The sequence below is a fragment of the Dreissena polymorpha genome, chromosome 10 (genome assembly GCF_020536995.1).
Source record: "Dreissena polymorpha isolate Duluth1 chromosome 10, UMN_Dpol_1.0, whole genome shotgun sequence".
In the NCBI taxonomy this organism is placed as follows: Eukaryota; Metazoa; Mollusca; class Bivalvia; order Myida; family Dreissenidae; genus Dreissena; species Dreissena polymorpha.
In genome coordinates, this window is record NC_068364.1 from 20,519,530 (window position 1) to 20,540,877 (window position 21,348).

Below are 21,348 nucleotides of genomic sequence, written 5' to 3' on the forward strand. Positions count from 1 at the left end.
TCATCATCATTATCATCATCATCATTATCATCATCATCATCATTATTATGACAATTATTATTATTACTACTACTATTATTATTATTATTATTATTATTATTATTATTATTATTATTATTATTATTATTATTATTATTATTATTGAGTTCAGTGATATACATAACATGATTTCACATCAAAATATTAAAATCTCAATCAGTTTTTTACACAGACTAAATCACTTAACTTCGCCATTGATTCTCTTCATCTCCTCTTCCGTCAAATATGACCGAACTAGTTCGAGTGTAGTTTCCCACAATTTCTCCTGCTTCTGCTTGTTGCGCGCGTCGCTGTTGGGTGTGGCGATTTTAAAGTCCACCCAATAGAGTCCGTTCACTCCGACATGCTTGGGGTTTACCGTGAGGTCGATGGAACATTTCGCTGCTTCGACTGACGAGATCGCCAGCCAACACTTAATACAGCAAAATAAACATTTCCTTATCCCTGTGTCCCAGTCGCGCCATAATGGAGTGTCGACAACGCCCGGATGGATGCTATTTATAGTAACATTGGAACCGGAAATCCTGCGACCAATCGCGGCGGTTTGCATGATCTGGTATAGCTTTGATCTGCCGTAGTAATTCTTGCTGGAAACCCCTCAGGCGGTCCGGAATAGTTAATGGTCTTTAAAGGGGCCTTTTCACAGATTTTAGCTTGTTTTGAAGTTTGTCATTAATGCTTTATATTGATAAATGTAAACATTGGGTCTAAAAATATCCAGTAAAAAAACAAGAATATAATTAAAGAATTTGAAAAAAGTAACCCTCAACGGGGCTCGAACCACTGACCCATGGAGCAAAAGTCTACCGCTCTATCCACTAGACTATCCGCGCTTATACAATCTGAAGCGTATTTTTTACTTCATATATGCAATCCTTGTAGTATCAAAAAATACAACGACAACAACAGAATTCTCCAAATTATTCAATCGTTTCGCGTTGCAACGCTTTATAATTTTCAGGTTTTTAAATTGTCAAAAGATGCACATAATGGATATTTTAGAGCATGGTAAATGTTCAGTATAACTGTTTCCTCACAAATATCATAACTTCAAGGAAAATTTGCGAATCTGAAACAATTTTGTTCAATTTTTTCAATTTACCAAAGCGTGAAAAGGCCCCTTTAAATCGAAAGTGCCTTATTGGTGCGCGGCGCTAGACATAAGAAGAACTCTACAATCGGGTCCGGACTGTTGCATGAAGCCAAGCAATTTGGCGATCATTACAAATTGACTAAGGTAATTCACCTGCAGCAACATCTCCTTGCCATCTGCTGTTTTTTTGGTACGGAATAAACCCCAAACCGGCGTTGCAGAACAGCACGTGAAGTTTCGTCCGCTTTTCTTAATTGTTTCGCAGAAGTTTGTCACCGATTCGAACGACGCTAGGTCGAGATGCATAAACTCCAGCGCTAAAGTTGTGTTCTCGGGCAACTGCGATGTCTTCTTCGATTTTTCTTCTTGAAACTCCTGGTTCATTTTCGCTATAGCCTCCTTTGTTTTTGAGTATCACGGTCGCACCCATTATGGCCGACCACTTGGCGATTTCGTACCCGAGGACGGAGTTCGCACCGGTGATCAGGATGATTTTATCCCGTGTCATTGGTACTATTGGAAACGACGGCCCGCTTCCCATTTTAGATAAACCTAAAAATAATAGTCCAATATAAATCTCAATAGAGGGGATCAAAATATTTTCAATTTGATGGAAGCATATTTCAAGCGACTTAAATTTCGAACAATATGCACATACTCGGATAGGAATTAAAAAATAAATATGAGAATATGAATATTTTGCATAAGAAATGTGTCGTCAAAGTATGTGTTTCCATACAAGTATTTTAGATAAGTCCAAATAACGCATCGTAGTTATGCTTAGCAACAGCATTCAATGAATTGCTTTTAAAAATAAAAAAAAAATACACAAATAAGTCCATCCAAAACGCTAAAAAATGTATTTTTATTGTAATTCTCGGAAAAGTGACTTTTACAGACATGCATGGTTTCCGTCTGCCCAGAGATCAAGATAACTGGAGTTTCCTTATCTTTCAAAGAAGCAATCGAATTGCGAAATTGTTATTTATTGATTTACGCACTCTGTTTTGTCTCAGCCGCACAAAGTTTCGACTAAAATACTAGTACATAGTTATAAGTTTAGCTACAGGAATTGATAAATGATGTTGGCCGTTATGTCGTGTTTCACGGTTTGGTATACGGTTATATACATGTATATAATAAATAATAATATACACAATCGCGAAGTTGCTTCAACATAAATTAAACGTAACAATTCGACAATTACATTCAAATATGCAAAACCTCTTTTAAAGCTAATTTTTCTTGTAGTTCGGTGATACTTCCAATTGCAAGTTTGCGTCATGCTTAGCAATGTGCTAGTGTGGCTTAACTCTTTCAGTGCTGGAACCGAATTTTGAAGGCCTTTGAAGAACGTTGCGTCTCATCAGAATCCAAACTGTTTGCTATTCTTATAGTATTATTTGATAAGAAAAATTGAAGAAAATGCTAATGTTAGAAATGCGGCAGACGACATTTTAGCAGACGACAAATTTACCAGCATGCACAGGGTTAACAAAGTGGTATTGTGTGCAAACATTTAGCTGTTTTAGAATATGATGGTTTGGTACATCGCGGTTATATTTCGCACACTTGACATAGCTGACGCTTGACTTCATTTGTAATACATTTGAAAGTCTTTATTGACCCATTTATGCCTAGCGTCTAGAAAAAAGGCCTTGGCAAACAGTGTAGACCCAGATGAGACGCCGCATGATGTGGCGTCTCATCGGGGTCTGCGCTGTTTGCTTAAAGGATTTTCTGTAAGAAATATTCTAAATATAGAAATAAATAAACTAGACATCCTTAATTTTGGAAATAAGTTGATCCAATTTACACGGATATGAGAGTCCACTAGGCATTAATGGGTTAAATTAACAGAGATTTACTTCTAGCAGTACATTTTCGGCCCATTAGTCTTGGATGAACGCTGATAAAGTAGTCTTTAATTTTGCACTTTCTGCACCGTTTATTATAACATAATACGAACGGTAATTAACGTTCTCTTTTAAACTACAAACCGTGACACATATAGTATTTTTTTATTTCCACATGGTAGTTTAATGAAACTACAATATTTGTTGGACTACTTTTCATTAAGTTTGAATAGTGCTATAAGTTAAGATCTTGAAATTATTTCCGTATGCCGGGGGGATAGTTTGTCATGCACGATTCCAAGAAATATTAACGTGTTTACTTTACACGTGTGTAGTAGTAGCTTTATGATAAAACTCAAACTCAATAAAAGAGATTCGAATACAAATTAATGTGTTAAGTGTAAATAATTGCAATTATAATGTAATGTTAAATTATTATTAACAAATTTGTATATTTGCAGCAATAGTAACAACTCACTTACTTGTAACCAATGATTATACAATGTCCATATAGAACAAAAGTGTACAAGCATATTACTGTTAAAGTCCTTTATGGTAGCGAACTTTTTCGACCATGGTTGTTGTATAATCCTTTTTATTAGGTCCTGCACTAAATCAGATTTAAAAAAAACAACAAGTAAAGCCTTAGCCCAGCATGAATATTGGATAGGCTAGCTATAATCTGTAATCTCTGCGATTACGCATTGTATCGCATTGTATCGTCTGTTTTTTGTAACAGTGTTAAATAATACCAAATGCTGGGAACAAGTATAGCAACTTATCATGGTTACACTGCACTATGAATATGCATATGGATTTTTTTCTATAAGCATTATAGAAAGACGGATCCGCTTAGTATTTCTTAGATATTGTCTATTGAATTATGCGCACTTAAAATGTGACAAACGAAACCCTATTATAATCTATAAAAAAGGATGAATGCAAAAAACCGGAACCCTTATGTTCTGACGACAATTTGAAGTTACGACTTTTTTACTTACAAGAAATTTACATTTGTGATCAGCATGTTCCGTTTTCAAAGTACTGACAAACAGTAAGGAAATGAAAACAATTGCTCAAATTAAGTATCGTAACTTAAATTTGTCCCAAGATGTATCGTAACTTAAATTTGTCATAAGATGTTTGTTAAGACGTACTCGTTTGTTTTGCAGCATAAAAATGATCATTCATATGCATACATGTACTGTAGACGTTATATTTAGTATGAAATTAAAAGAAAAGCCTTTGCTATTATATATTTATTTACAATATACATAAACAGTAACATCTTTATATACAAATTCTATTTACAATATATAAATAGTTGGAAGATTTCAAAGAGTTTAATTTCATGACATCTCTTTGTACACTATTTACAATACTGTCGAGTTTTAGATTTAAAAATATCAAAGAATGGATCTTTGACACTTTTTATAAATCATTTAAGAAAATCTAAAACAATAAAATAGCACTGTTGTGTGCGCAACAATTAAACATAAAATCTTTAAAAAAAAATACTTAAAACAGACGCGTGCAATACACGTGCACCAAAGAACTGTATGACATAGGCCAGTGTGGAGATTATTATTTCAACATTAAAACCAATAAAATATATTTATGGTTCGAATCAGTGTATCTTACTATTTGTAAGCAAAATATTAAATTTAGTATTCACTCTTACCTTCAAAGTCTTTAACAGTATTATAACAGAAATATTTACCGATAGGAAGCACACGTCTAGTTTGGATAAATTTCAAACATTTCTTTCGTATACGTTGCGCAATCTAAAGATATAATACTATTCCAAAAGCAGTTGTGTCAACACTCGTTAGATAATTTCCAAACGCGTGTATCTACAGAGCAATTAATCGTCTGCAATAATAAAATTGCAAAAATAAGGCAAATGTAAAAGCCTCTTGACGAAATCGAAATACAAGAGGAATTTTTTGCTTTATAATAACAAAAAGATGCTTTATATGTTTGCTAATTGTGCTAAATTTCCGAAATTTTCCGAATATGTCAAGAACCCTTACCAAAACGAAATGCAAGGGATTCAGTATTCGGATCACTTCGGATAGCACGAAAATTTTGTATCAGTTTTGTCCGCTAGTTGATTTCGTGCACAACGGTTTGTTTACATGCTATTTTTTCAAGTTGTTTGATTAATATATTACTAGAAACTTTCGTACGTTTGATCCGACGATGATTATGACAATCGCTCGTGTTAAAAGCAATTGCTCTAATCAATAAATATTATGAAATGAACATACATATAGATACACTGACTTTTCCATAAAACCCGTACACTTTTCGGTGGATTAATTGTGATATCATTTTTAGCTACTTACTGGCTACCGCGTCTTCAAAAACAGAACAAATACACTAATTAAAACTATAAAATATGCCTAACAGACAGAAAAGACAGACTCTTCAGATCAGGTTGTGTATACTGTTGAGTCATTTGTTGATAATCAACTGCTAAATGCACATGCGTTCCAAAGACGCACAGACGATGACGTGACAGTGCCGTCGGCGTTGATGACAAGAATTGGTGCCCCATGCGTACCGGTATATCTTCGCGTCTGCTGCCAAGATGGCTGCGAATACGGCTTTGTGTTTTCTATTGGCTCACCGTTTTCGACGAGTCCCGGTTGGAGACGCGTACTGATTTGTCCATTCGGATAAGGAGGTGGAGACGGTAGGCTAAACTCCGCGCCTATCCTGTACGTGTACCGAGCATCTGACGTCATTGCGCAGGGATGTGACTGGAACGCCATACACGGTGAAGAAAATGATCTTTGCCCGTATGAATCGTCCGAGGCTTGAGATTGGGACGATGCGTTCACCGGATTAAAGGAATGCCCGGTCTCGGAAAAATCGCTTAAACTAAAGGGCGAAAGCCTGTTCAAGTCACCAATACAGTCATTACTGAGTATACTGGAGTCAAAATTATCGTAAAGAAGACTCGGAGAATTGAGAATGTTGTTCTGTTGACGGCTGCAATCGGCAAGCATCCGACACGAGCTATCGTTCGGGCTCGAGTCGCAGGTTTCAAAACCACTGTCGTAGTGATGCTCCCCCGATGTGTATGGCGGGGTGCAACGCTGGGGATCCACGCCATTGAAGCTTAATTCCGGACTTTGTAGAGTAAAGCGCGGCATCCAGGGGTCCTCGAAATCGCATGATGACGTCATATGATTCTCACAACTGTTGTCATAACCACGAATCCTCGTAACGCCCGTTGGCCCGTGTAGTTGTCGATTTGCATCTATCTGGTAATATTGATTAGCGTTTTCTGTGCTCCTCATGTTCATGGAACTTCCGGCGCTTGCCATGGTGTTCGATTCCACTTGCGATGGAGTGCAGACACCGAGGCCAGTGCCGAACTGATGGTTGTGGTGTTCGCTAAATGTCTGACTCGACCCGAGGTTTAGGTTTCTCGTATGAAGAGGCTGTCGGTGTGATTGGACGTCGTTGACCGAGAGTCGACAAACCTGGGCCTCGAACACGAGGCCCGGCGTCTGCGATTCGCGGACGAGGTTCTTAAAGGCCGCCATCTTGTTTGCGACGTAATCACCCACTTCTAACCAGAACTTCTCTGCATTTGCACTGAAACCGACATGCGTGTTTATATATTGCGTTTTTTGTGAAACAACTGCATATTATTTTGCTTAAGAAGAAAGACGGATAGAGCTGTGGTACCATAACGTTACAGTAGTTGCAAAAAGTAAAACAGCCGTTTGAATATACTTGTAATTAAAGAAAAATAGCAAAACATCTTTCAGTTGGCCTATATGTTATTATGATAATAATTTTTCATAATGACAAACGCCGGAATATCAACTGAATATATCATTTTATGTGTATGAGAAATAAAAAGACACGATTAAAAGAATCAGTTAATTTGTTCAATACATGAGCGGATTATGCATTCTCAATGTAACAAAACAATCAAAATTATCCCTTTAAAGTTCTTCAGCAACTTTTTGTATTGTGTCCGTTTCGGGGGGAGGGATGCGTCGCTATATTACACGTCTGGAAAATGTTCCGAGTCTAAAAGGGTGAGGGGTAAAAAACTTCTCTTATTATGCCGGTGTTGTTTTGTTCGTGGTATAAAATGAAAAACACCAATCGGAATCACAGCACCATGATATGATGGCATTACAAAATCTGTGTAGCCTGTACAAAGACAGCAAAAAACCTAACCGTAAACCACCACTTCTTGAGAACGTGACCTACTTGTAGTAGCCCCATCGGAGTGTATTGGTTCCCGGGTCGCCGTCCGCGTTCGTGCTGGGCCGGTAGTCGCCACGTGCGAAGCACGAGATGCTGCTCGGGATGATGCACCACAGGTACGTGGAGCGGGCGAGCTTCTCGCTGTTACTTGCGCCTCTACCTGTGTGCGGAGAATAAAAATGCATTATGTAAAACTGCAGAAATACCCTGTATTTTTGTAGAATGTCTGATTTTTTTTATAATATGAGTCGCGTTCTGAGAAAACTGGGCATTATCCAGTTCGCACAGGCTAATCAGGGACGATACTTTCCGCCTTAAATGGATTTTCGTGTAGAAGAGACTTCCTTTAAACGAAAAATATCATTAAAGCCGAAAGTGTCGCCCCTGATAAGCCTGTGCGGATTGCACGGGCTAATCTGGGACGACACTTTACGCACATGCATTATGCCCAGTTTTGTCAGAACGCGACTCATATAATCATCTGGCGTGTTGGCGGGTTATACGGTTTCCAACACAATAACGCTCCAGAACAACTCATATAACCACTAAAACGACACAAAGAGCGAAAAATGTCATAATTGTTTCGGCGCACTGTTTTATCGTTCTGGTGGTATATTTGTCGTTCTTTCCGCGACCAGTCCAAAACCCGCTAGCACGCTTTGACGATATGACAGAAGCCAGATACCATACTCAACATAATTACTAGTCTTTTAAACTTTTAGCTCGATTGCACTGAAAGTATGCCGCCATAACGAAATTCTCGGCCCATGGCATTTTTACCGAAATTAACTTCAGCAACAAAGACTATCATATGCAGAAAGGTTTGACGGACACAAAATCTACTTAAAATCTGGTATAAAGGTAACTTGGAGCGTCATGGCGACGATGTTAACTGTCAGTTTTAAAGATATTTACCTAAGTATGAACCCTTCACAGACGTATTGGTGTTAAGTAAACATGGGAGAAAATGAGTGCCCCGTGACTATGCTATAACCCACGGTGCCTGTGCTATAACCAACGGTGCCTGTGCTATGATCCACGGTACCTGTGCTATAATCCATGGTGATTGTGCTATAATACACGGTTAATGTGTTATACCGGTAATCCACGGCCCTTGTGCCAACTGAGCTAACCGGGCGGCTGTTTCTTACCCACGCATTCTATAGAGAGTATACGCGACTGTCCGCCCATCGCCGTTACTTACCGACGGTAATCTTGGTGAAGCATAGCGTCTTGGCGAGACTGTGTCGCACGGCGTTCTTCCAGTGTTTCCGGGTGGAGTGCTTGTAGAACTGGAAGCGCGCCTGAATGTATCTGCAACGGAAAGGCGGACGCTTTTAGTGACATGAAGATGATTGAAGCATTGGCGCGGTGCAACTTTTTTTTGTAAATTAAAACACGATTAAAGTTACAGCTACTGATTTTTTCTTTATTCATAGATCGAAGCATTCAACGTGAGTCCAAGTGTAACCGTATAATAACTAACTATTGCTATTCAAATAAGTTTGCATGAAAAATATTTTGAATAATCATCATGTTTAGTATAAAAATAATGTGAATCTAAATTGGTAACCTTAACCAGCTTAATGTTAACTTCCGTGGAAGCCTCCTAAAGATTAGACAGCCCGATTTTTAACAAATATTATGCATTCGTACCTGTATATCTCAGTGATCGGCAAGCAGAAATTGGGCGACCGCAGCATGGCCAGAAAGGCCAGCTCCGTGTAGCTGTAGTTGGGTTTGGCGGCGGCGCTGTCCGACCGGTCGAGTTGCTCGTACACGTTAACGAAGTTGTCGATAACGCGCCGCAGTTCCACTTCCGCTGCGTCCATCGCCGACGTTCTTAGGGAATGGTGCATACGAAGCGCCCCAATACCGGAGCTTGAAGACGCTACGTGCACCTGTCGTCGACTTCCGGTTTCGCCGACAGGTGTAGACGCCGACATTGGCTTTCCAATGAGAGGGGAGCCGTAAGAGTTCTGGAACATGTCGCCGGAACTTCCGGGTAGCATAATTTTGGCGGGGTTCTCCATTGACGCCCCGTCGCCGGCGGCAAATTTCCGCTTCATGGTGGCTCACAAGGTGTTCCTCTGCAGACGATTCACTTTTCACAACGTTCAAAAGCAAAGTCAAAACACTATTTAATTTTGGTTCCGCGCCTTTCTACAATTCCTAACTCTTTTTCATGCACTTATTTCGACCCAATGTCCGCTTAACGAAACTACTACGATGCACAGTTGTTGTAATAATAACATATAAAAGGTCCCAAGCGCGCTACATATACAAATATTATTTCTCAGTTTTCTCATCAAAAAAATCTCCGTCTCTCCACCTTCTCAACAAGTGACACAATGAACTCGAGAATTAAAAGCAGTCCATACAAATATACATGTTATTATACGCACCATTGGCTAATGTTTTCAACAATTATGTGCCATTTTAAGATAAAAATGTGCTCATAAGCTCGTGACATTTCTGAGCAGTTTTTGAGCGCCTATTTTAAGCGCCTTACCCGACATGGTTAGTCATCCAGTAATCGGTTAGCCATCCAGTAATCGCCGTTGTATTGTCCACGTAATGTGTTTGAAAAAGGCGCGAAAAATATCATGCACTGCGTGGTATTGTTTCGTAATCGGGTTTAATCGATCAATTAAGGGACAATTGTCAATTAATGCATTTGTCACCATGCCTTAACAGATAAATGTGCTTATTTTGGTGTAATATTACGTATTGACGTTTTGAACACATTTTGTGTCACTCTTGCGATCCCACAAGGTTCATGTGTTTTATTAACATTTTCTTTTTCCGCAAAAAAATATTATTTTTTGGAAACATTTTTTAACCCCGTTGTGGTCAATGAAAATTCTTGTTTTAATTGTGTTCTTCCATACACTAATGAACACTCTTTATAAGACTATGAAAGGACGGAGTTTTATTTTAGCGGTACCCGCTAAATAGGTTTCGTGTTTAGCATAAAAGCTAATAAATATTTAAAATGTATATATAAGTATTAAGCACTTAATTATTTATCCGAAAATTCTTTCACAATGAAAATCGTTTCTACGCTAATATTGACAAGGTGGACATTCGTTCGTACGTTGTTTTAACTACCCGGACATTCATTCCCACGCTATTTAGACATTCCGGACAATCGTTCCAACATTATTTTGACAGACCGGATATATATACTCCTACATAGTTTCAACGCCCAGAATTCTGCAACATATTTTGGCAAATTATTTATTACAGATCTCAGTGTAAGTCGATATATTCTCATGATCACGATAAAATCTTACAACAATATAAAGTATAACACAAAATATGAGAAAATTATTTTTTTAACTATTTCAATAACGACATATTAAAATACCGGATAAAATGCCCAGAGTGCCATACTATTTTGATAAAATGTGATAATAATGACCGGGATAGCAATTATTCAGGAACGAATCACCGGGCTGTCCATATAACGAAGGAACGAATGTCCAGGCTGTCAAAATTATGTAGGAACCATTATAAGCATTGTCATAATAACGAAGGCACGAATGTTCCTGAAGGATGTCAAAAAACATAGGGACGAATGTCCGCCTGTGTGAAAAATAGGCTATGACGAATGTCCAGCATTCACTGTATTAATATGATTAAACTGGCTAATATCTATACAGTATTTATTTTGAGTATTTGGCGTTACATAAGTCTTAGAATAACAACGTAATACTTCTACCACGATAAGACATTGGGGTACCATACATGGTGTTCAATGACCAGGCATCTACCACGGGTGGTTTATGACACCATGGTGTTATTTAGTATTTGTCGGCACAGTATCTGATCATAACGAGATAATTGGTTTATACGGAACACAGGGGCTATTTAACCACAGATGTATCAATAAACATGATAGATCTTTTTTCAAACAGCGCGATAAAAAAGCTCTAACAAAGCGTGTCAAATGTGTGAAAAAATGGAGAAAAATAAGTACTTTAATCAAGACAATTTATTTAATGTATTGACACTTATAATGTGAATTACATATTTATAACTTATTTTGACAATGTCATATTGTGTTTTCTAAGTCGCCGAATGTTCAAAAGAGTGAAAGGTTGAAATGAGATGCGATGTTGCGCGGGATTATTGGAAATTTATACACGTTCAGCCTCGTTCGGGAGTTCTGCGAGTCACGTGACTTTGCGCCCTTATCAATTTTGGCCTATTGTGAAAAGGGTCTATTACATTTTACAAAGTATACGTTGTGTAATGGTTACACACTGACGCTAGAACCCAGGAGTAGAAGGTTCGATGACCAGCTCAACCCCTTTTGTTGGTGACACAAAACCTAGATGCAATCTATCATGTACACCACATTATAATTATGATTTCAATCAAACGGTTTAAACTTCAACATACTTTTTTATTCAATTCACGTGTGTTTGTGTGCTGTTTTATGTTGAACTTATGATGAACGTTTTCCTTATTTTATTATTGAGTTTAATTCACGCAGTAGTCTAGTTAACAACAAAATCTTTTGTTATGTTTTACTAATCGAGCAAACTAGATTCAGAAAAGCTGAAAGTGTCCGGTAGACATAGAACATAACATGAGTGTCCGGTAGACATTGAACATAACATGTGTTTCCGGTAGAAATATAACATAACATGAGTGTCCGATAGACAAAGAACATTACATGAGTGTCCGGTAGATAGAGAACATTACATGAGTGTGTAGTAGGCATTTATCACAGCATGAGTGTCCAGTAGACATTGAACATAACATGAGTGTCTAGTAGACAAAGAACATAACATGTGTGTCCAGTAGACAAAGAACATAACATGTGTGTCCAGTAGGCATAAAACATAACATGAGTTTCCAGTAGACATAGAACATAACATTTGTGTCCAGTAGTCATAGAACATAACATGAGTGTCCAGTTGACATAAAACATAACATGTGTGTCTAGTAGACATAGAACATAACATGAGTGTCCAGTAGACATAGAACATAACATGAGTGTTCAGTAGACATAGAACATAACATGGATATGGTCAGTAAACATAGAACCTTAAATGAGCGTCAAGTTAATGTAGAGCATAACATCAGTGTCCAAAAATACAAAGAACATTACATCAGTTTATAATATACATACACCATTTAAGATGAGTGTCCAGAACAAAACATACGTGTCCAGATGATATAGAACATAAAATGAAGATATAGAACATAAAAACATTAACAGAAGTGTAAAAAAAAAAGCGAAAATACATGGGTGTCCAGAAGCTATATAGGACATACCGCGAGAATCCATTAGACACGGAATATAATATGAAGGGCAGACATGCTACTTTAATTGAGTAGTCAATTGACATGTTCAGTAGACATATGAGTTTCATGAAAGCATACGACGAGACATAAGTGTTCAGTGGGCATATTGCGCATAACTTTTGTGCCCAAAAATAATGTTTTAGAACACACTATGAGTGTCAAGAACAGTAAGATTATCATTAAAGTTTTATTAAATGATGTTGTTTTTTTAAAGTGTCATATACATTATGCAAAAAAAAACAAGCGGAAAAACACTTCTGACTAAAAAAAGTTAAGAATAGTCTGGATGAGTACGTCGAAGATACCACTTCTCAGCTTTTACTCAACGGTGATGGAGTGCGCGAGTATACACTATTGATGTTTTAATACACTGTATCTGAAAATATCTATCGTTAACGGAACCGGATTGTGCCATCTATAATCTCGCCCTTCTTTCATCAAGGGTGACACTAGACACACGAAGCGATACACGATATTTTGCGCGACAGTCGCGGCGACGCATTACCGGTATATTTTGAGCGACAGTCGCGGCGACGCACGATATTTTGTGAGCACAGTCGCACGATATATTTAACACGATATATCGCCTTTATTATTATAAAATAATATGATATCAAAAGATATATATACGACATGATGCACATGCTTGATGACGTAAAAATTTCCCCTTTTTGTCTCCCCTGATTTTTTGAAAACACGACAGTCGACAGGCGATATTATTACAGCGATATTTGAACAGTACAATTATCGTGCCTCGCCGCGAATGTCGCGCTAAATATCGAGTATCGCTTCGTTTGTCTAGTGTTGCGGTCTGATATTAGACCGCGATACACGAGATTTGGATAATATGGGCGATATTTGAATAATAAAATATCGTGCGTCGCCGCGACTGTCGCACGATATTTTGCGCGACAGTCGCGGCGACGCACGATATTTTGCGCGACAGTCGCGGTGACGCACGATATATTTAACACGATATATCGCCTTTTGGGCTCTACCTACACAAGGGCGATATATTGTGTTAAAGATATCGTGCGTCGCCGTGACTTTCGCGCAAAATATCGTGCGTCGCCGCGACTGTCGCGCAAAATATCGTGCATCGCCGCGACTGTCGCGCAAAATATCGTGTATCGCTTCGTGTGTCTAGTGTTGTCCTTGATGAAAGAAGGGTGAGATTATAGATGGCACTATCCGGATTCCATAATCGTTGCACATTTCACAGTGTCATCACTTAGTTTGTTCAGGTCAATCAAAGTTTTAACAAGAAATATCTTTAAAAAAGATTTACGGCGTTGATTGTGGTCGATGTTTATGAACGATGAAAAGTTATCTCTATGAGATAAAAAGTAGCGGATGCCTTTTTTCTGCGCAGTTCTTAGCTACATCATAAGCAAATCAATTACGGGGTGTTGCGCCAGATTTCGTGGCTTATTTTGCTTTATGTGATATTATTACTCAGATATCTATATTTACAGAATAGAAAAACACAAGAAACATGAAAATAAACGAGTGCATATAGGTCAGCCGGCAATACTCGAATCTTATTTAATTGCATAATTATAGTATAGCGAATTATTGTGCTCATGCTTAATAAACTGGTCTAAATGGATAAATATTTCTAATAAATTTTATCAAAATTGGTCCTTATCATGCAAATGTTGAAACCATATTAAAAATCGATGATTGACATACCACAATAATATCGCCGAATATCGTTATTTAGTATCTTTCTGATCAAAACAGACTTCAAGTGCACAAAGTTTACGAGACGGCGTTTATATAAAGATTTCTGCAACTGACCGCAAACTGACCTTGATACCTTGCGGATTGGAATGCAAAGCATTACAGTCACTACTTTATTGTCAGTAAGACCGGTGTAACACAATGATCGCAACCCCTTCTGCGAACTCCGGTGATGAACTGTATATAAACTCTGACTTTCACAAATGGTCGCGAATTGACCCGAAACCTCGCGGGTTGAAATGCAATGCAAGTAAGTACTAAATATGACAACATAGCCCTTAGTATAAACGCTTTTGCGCTGGTAATTCTCTGAAAATAAAAGGTGAACGCACAAACTGTATTTATGTCGAAAATTGATTGTAAAACTGTTCTATCTATTGAGGGTTTTCATTAGAGATAAAATTGTTTCATGCAGTAAAACAGTGTTACAAAGACGCGGATATGTTTCCAATGTTCTGGTGTTATACTCAAATCAGCCAATGGAATAAATGAAGTGTATTCATTCGTACCTAGCCGCGGGAAATTTTATTTGAGTATTATTGGACACTTACAAAGGTCAAGTCAGGGTGAAAAGCTGGTTTAATACAGCTTACGCCGAAACAAGAAATATCTTTAAAAAAGATATACGGCGTTGATTGTGGTTGGAGTTTATGGAAGGTAAAGATTTAAATGAATGAGATCAAGGATAGCTAATATCTTTTTCTGTGCAGTTTTTAGCTGCATCAAACGCAGTACGGGATGTTACGCGGAGTTTTCGCGGCTTATTTTACATTATTACATATTGCTGGTCATAAACCTATAGATACAAAACAGAAAACCAAAGTCAACCGGCCACACGCAAAGTCTCCGTACATATTTTAAATATGTATACGCGCGTTCTTCGAACAAACCTGTTTGAGTGGTTTATCGGGCATTGCTACGTGTATTTGATTCGATTACTAACAGTATCGAGAATCATCGCGCTCATACTTAATACATTAGTCAATATGCTGCAATAATACATTAGTAAATATGGTGGAATAATTCTTGTTAATTAATTAAAAATAATATTTATCATGGTATTGTTGAAAACACATTAAGAATCTATTATTGACATGCCATAAAATAATATCGCCGGATATCTTCATTTAACATCTTTCTGGTGGTAAAGAAAATTCCAGTTCACCTAGTTCACGCTATAGCGTCTTTATTATATAACTATTATGTTACTGACCGCGAACTCCGAACAGCACATAAGGTCTGACCTGTATATAAACTCTGACATTCAAACACACTAACCGCAAACTGACCCCTTATACCTCGCGGGTTGAAATGCAATGCATTAAAGTGAGGCATCGCTTCCACTGCTCTTTATACTTTTACATATAACATGTTGACAGGAATATGGAAGTCAGTACTAAATATGAGAACATGGCCTTTAAGTACACAACGTTCTCGCGCTGAAAATCCTCTGAAAATAAAAGGTGCACGCACAAACTGTATTGATGTCGAGATTGAGTGTTAAACTGTTCTATCTATTAAGCCTTTTTATTAGAGATAAAACTGTTTCATGCTGAACACGCAGTAAAACAGTGTTACAAAGACGCGGACATGTTTCCAATGTTCTAGTGGTATTATCAAATCAGCCAATGCAGTCAATGAAGTGTATTCATCTGTACTTGGCCGCGGGAAGTTTTATTTGAATTCTATTGGACGCTAACAAAGGTCAGGCTAAGGTGAAAAGCTGGCGTATACAGCTAACGCCGAAAAAGGTTACAGTTTTGCTGGAATTGTTTCGAAGCACTTGTAATTATTGTTCACTATGTTACACACTATGTTTTGATGGATATAGTTCTCGTAAGGAAACATTTTAAATCTAGGTTGTGATAATTATTGATCCATGTACATATTTTATGAAAATTTACAATTTTCAGACGGAGTGTCAATAATTGAGCTCCTCATGCTTAGCTCAGTGTCCTTCCCAAAATATCGCAGCGGTAAGGGAGATAATCTTGCTTAGTCAGTTGCCTCCCTTGATAGGTGGCGTTGTGTGTGTGTATGTTTGGACTTATTCTGTACGCATCGTACTGTTCCTTCCGCCATATTGCCATAAAAAAAGCAAAAAGAGCGAAATATAGGGAACGATAAACATCATTTTGGCTTCAAAGAGCCATAAAAACTCTCATCATGTTTCCGATTACACCAGGTAACGTTTGTGTGTCCAAAAATACCCCTCGTTGCTAGAATTTTCTTGTATTTTTTAACAATGACAAACTGGAGAAACACGATATGAAACAAATATCGCATTAACTTAATTAAGTTAACAGACAAATACTTTGGGAATAACAAAATGTAAAATATGCTTGAACAACATTAAGTTTAACCAGACAAATTAGGTTATATATGGTTGTTTTTTGTTGAGTTGTGGGTAAAAAGATCGGTACGTAGGGAAGCCCAGGACAGAGATGTACAGCAAGCTCTACTCGACCTATCAACCGACTACAACCTCACTCAAGTGCATGACAAGCCCACCAGAGAAAACAGCCTCCTTGATCTCATTTTCACCACCAACCCATCTTTAATCAAGTCCACTGCCAACACCCCCGGGATATCTGATCACCATATTGTTGTAACTGATTCGGACACAAAACCCTATTATATTAAGCAAAAACGGAGACGATGTTTCACTTTTTCTAAGGCGAACTGGGACCAACTGAAGGCCGACATCACAGACATATCAAGACAAGTAGTACAGCTCTATAACAACAAAAACAACGTTCATCATCTATGGAATACACTTAAATCCAAACTCTCATCAGCTATCCATTCTAATATACCATCTAAAATGAGATCTTCAAATAATTCGGCTCCATGGATTTCCAGAAACATCAAACGGCAACTGAAACGCAAAGCCAGACTCTACAAAAAGGCAAAGAAATCTAACAATTGGGCTAACTACAGAAAATGCCAAAAGGAAACAAAGAGAGCTATGCACAAAGCTGAATGGAATCACATTAACCTAATAATAGAAGAGGGCCTCCAAAACAATAACTCAAAACCCTTCTGGAATTACGTCAAGTCCAGGAAAGAGGATAACATTGGAACAGCTCCTCTACCTGAGCATGGACACCTCATCACAGACAGTAAAAGCAAGGCAGAAATACTAGTAAATCAGTTCCAGTCTGTTTTCACCAAGGACGACACAAACCAGCCAACTCCGCAACTAACAAAGCGGGTAAATGACGACATCCCTCCACTACACATAAGTGAGGATGGTGTACTCAAGCTGCTGAAAAACATCAATGTCCGGAAAGAAGCTGGTCCAGATGAACTTCCAAACAGAGTACTGCAAGCCTGTGCTATAGAGGCAACCCCAGCCATTGCTGCCATCTTTCAGAGGTCAGTAGACACAGGCGAACTTCCAAAGGATTGACGAGACGCAAATATTGCCCCAGTCTTTAAGAATGGAGATCGCCATTCGCCAGAAAACTACAGACCGGTATCACTCACCTGCGTGCTCTCCAAGCTATTGGAGCATATCATCTGTCGTCACATATTTAACCACTTGGACAAACACAAAGTATTAACAAACCTAAATCATGGCTTCCGCTCAGGATACTCTTGTGAAACCCAACTTGTTGTCACAGCCCATGACCTACTCGGATACCATGACCAGAACAAACAGGTTGACACCATCATCCTAGATTTCAGTAAGGCCTTTGACACCGTGCCCCACCAATGCCTTCTGCTGAAGCTTGAACACTACGGCATCCGCGGTCCAATACACAACTGGATATCCCATTTCCTCACACAACGGGAAATGTGCGTCGTGGTTGAAGGAGTAATGTTGCTGTAGGATCTGGCGTACCTCAAGGCACAGTGTTAGGGCCCCTGCTGTTTCTTTGCCATATTAACGACCTACCAGAAAGGGTGAAATCCCACATCCGGCTGTTCGCAGACGACTGCCTACTGTATAGAGCCATCAATTCAATCAAAGACCACCGAATCCTACAAGAAGACCTTGAGAATTTACAAATATGGGCCCAGGACTGGGGAATGCGGTTCAACTCTAAGAAATGTTATCTCCTCAGCTCAAAAACGAAATCCTCATTTTTCTACACCATTGGCAACACAATTCTCAAAAATGTACAAGAAAACCCATACTTAGGAATAACGTTCTCTAATGACATGAAATGGAAAACCCACATCTCAAACATTACTAATCGGGCCAACTCTACACTAGGCTTCCTGAGACGCAACCTCAGATACTTCCCCCCAAACTGCCGGAAGACCGCGTACCAAGCGCTCATTCGCTCTAAACTGGAGTATGGGAGTGTCAGAGATTTCAATAGATTTTAAAAACCAGGAGTCAATGACCCCTGGACTGTAATTTTGAGGAGTCAAATTGAAAAATGGTGGGGTCAATTTTGAAGCGCGTTAATTGTGGTTTTGTCTGTATTATTCATTTTTTTTAGATAAAATATGCTCTAAGAGTAACAAAATATCTTAAAAAGTTATACTGCTTTATTAAATAACAATACCATGATACATAACACAACATATTTTAATGAATTGGTACAGTAAATATATAATTCCTTACAGTATAGATATAACACATTTAAGTCTTTTAACACATTTAAATAATTTAAGATATGTACCGGTAGCACCTTTTCATCACATTTTTATCGTCATTATATTATCATCATACCCATGATAGCTTTTCTAACAAAACACAATCTAAATGCATGGAACATCTAGTATATCTATTACTGTTTATCCGAATACTATACATGTCCGAAATATGTACACCTTGGAATCTTTACCTGTAGTAGTTTTACTTTAATAATCCAAATTTTTCTTGTTGTTATCAGGTTTAACAAACCTGATCAAATGTTTGTTAAATCCAGTTAATGCTTTCTCCATTATTGAATCGCCATTACTTGCAATTTGAATTGCCAGCTTTGAATTGAGCGCGGGTTGAAAGTTAAGTCTGCCATTTACAATGTCGAAGGTCATGACGCAGCAATTTAATTCTACTCGGATAATTTATATCTTATCGAGAAAATGTGTTTTCTCAATGTTTATGTGTAGTATTATTACTTGTTAGTATAAAAAATGAACTGTGATTCCAGTTTACATAAGATGGGTGTTACTCGTAATTATCGGTGGATTTACAACTGACAAAACTCGCTGGACTTAGATCTACTATTGGATCAACGTAATTAATAGACCTTTGATCAATGTTTTTTACTTTAATTAATTTTGCCGACTTTCTTTAACCGTGCGGTCTGAAAAGTCTGCAAAAAACCTGCAATTATTGGATGGTCAATCAATTTTCATGTAACCACTGCTGCTAATTACCCAGTTAGTGGGCACGCACTATTTAAACGGTGACATGTGTATTGGAAGAGATGATATAAGATAAACAAAGCCCGGGGTATTCCCTTGCTTATAGACCGAATTTCAAATACTGAAACATTAGGTAGACACGGTAGACATTGAACATAACATGTGTTTCCGGTAGAAATATAACATAACATGAGTGTCCGATAGACAAAGAACATTACATGAGTGTCCGGTAGATAGAGAACATTACATGAGTGTGTAGTAGGCATTTATCACAGCATGAGTGTCCAGTAGACATTGAACATAACATGAGTGTCTAGTAGACAAAGAACATAACATGTGTGTCCAGTAGACAAAGAACATAACATATGTGTCCAGTAGGCATAAAACATAACATGAGTTTCCAGTAGACATAGAACATAACATTTGTGTCCAGTAGTCATAAAACATAACATGTGTGTCCAGTAGACATAGAACATAACATGAGTGTCCAGTTGACATAAAACATAACATGTGTGTCTAGTAGACATAGAACATAACATGAGTGTCCAGTAGACATAGAACATAACATGAGTGTTCAGTAGACATAGAACATAACATGGATATGGTCAGTAAACATAGAACCTTAAATGAGCGTCAAGTTAATGTAGAGCATAACATCAGTGTCCAAAAATACAAAGAACATTACATCAGTTTATAATATACATACACCATTTAAGATGAGTGTCCAGAACAAAACATACGTGTCCAGATGATATAGAACATAAAATGAAGATATAGAACATAAAAACATTAACAGAAGTGTAAAAAAAAGCGAAAATACATGTGTGTCCAGAAGCTATATAGGACATACCGCGAGAATCCATTAGACACGGAATATAATATGAAGGGCAGACATGCTACTTAAATTGAGTAGTCAATTGACATGTTCAGTAGACATATGAGTTTCATGAAAGCATACGACGAGACATAAGTGTTCAGTGGGCATATTGCGCATAACTTTTGTGCCCAAAAATAATGTTTTAGAACACACTATGAGTGTCAAGAACAGTAAGATTATCATTAAAGTTTTATTAAATGATGTTTTTTTTTTAAAGTGTCATATACATTATGCAAAAAAAAAACAAGCGGAAAAACACTTCTGACTAAAAAAAGTTAAGAATAGTCTGGATGAGTACGTCGAAGATACCACTTCTCAGCTTTTACTCAACGGTGATGGAGTGCGCGAGTATACACTATTGATGTTTTAATACACTGTATCTGAAAATATCTATCGTTAACGGAACCGGATTGTGCCATCTATAATCTCGCCCTTCTTTCATCAAGGGTGACACTAGACACACGAAGCGATACACGATATTTTGCGCGACAGTCGCGGCGACGCATTACCGGTATATTTTGAGCGACGGTCGCGGCGACGCACGATATTTTGTGAGCACAGTCGCACGATATATTTAACACGATATATCGCCTTTATTATTATAAAATAATATGATATCAAAAGATATATATACGACATGATGCACATGCTTGATGACGTAAAAATTTCCCCTTTTTGTCTCCCCTGATATTTTGAAAACACGACAGTCGACAGGCGATATTATTACAGCGATATTTGAACAGTACAATTATCGTGCCTCGCCGCGAATGTCGCGCTAAATATCGAGTATCGCTTCGTTTGTCTAGTGTTGCGGTCTGATATTAGACCGCGATACACGAGATTTGGATAATATGGGC

The 21,348-nt window shown here is 37.9% G+C and overlaps 2 protein-coding genes across 3 annotated transcripts in view; one reads left to right on the top strand and one right to left on the bottom strand.

Annotated features, from left to right (window-relative positions):
• Window positions 1-4,379: 4,379 nt before the first annotated feature.
• On the bottom strand, window positions 4,380-9,551 carry LOC127847246 (uncharacterized). Its single transcript, XM_052379037.1, has 4 exons — window positions 8,881-9,551; window positions 8,429-8,538; window positions 7,228-7,384; window positions 4,380-6,597 (listed from the first exon to the last, which is right to left on the bottom strand). Exons 1-4 carry the CDS (start codon window positions 9,291-9,293, stop codon window positions 5,460-5,462), a joined length of 1,818 nt encoding a protein of 605 aa, XP_052234997.1. The 5' UTR covers window positions 9,294-9,551; the 3' UTR covers window positions 4,380-5,459.
• Window positions 9,552-16,332: 6,781 nt separating this feature from the next.
• The window catches only part of LOC127847243 (protein argonaute-2-like), an 82,249-nt gene continuing 77,233 nt past the window's right edge, over window positions 16,333-21,348 (top strand). Inside the window, exon 1 of one of the 2 annotated variants that reach the window (XM_052379032.1) lies at window positions 16,333-16,471. In XM_052379032.1, coding sequence (XP_052234992.1) covers window positions 16,453-16,471 — 19 coding nt within the window. In that variant the 5' untranslated portion in view covers window positions 16,333-16,452. The remainder of the gene's footprint in view (window positions 16,472-21,348) is intronic. The other variant, XM_052379030.1, reaches the window with a different exon arrangement.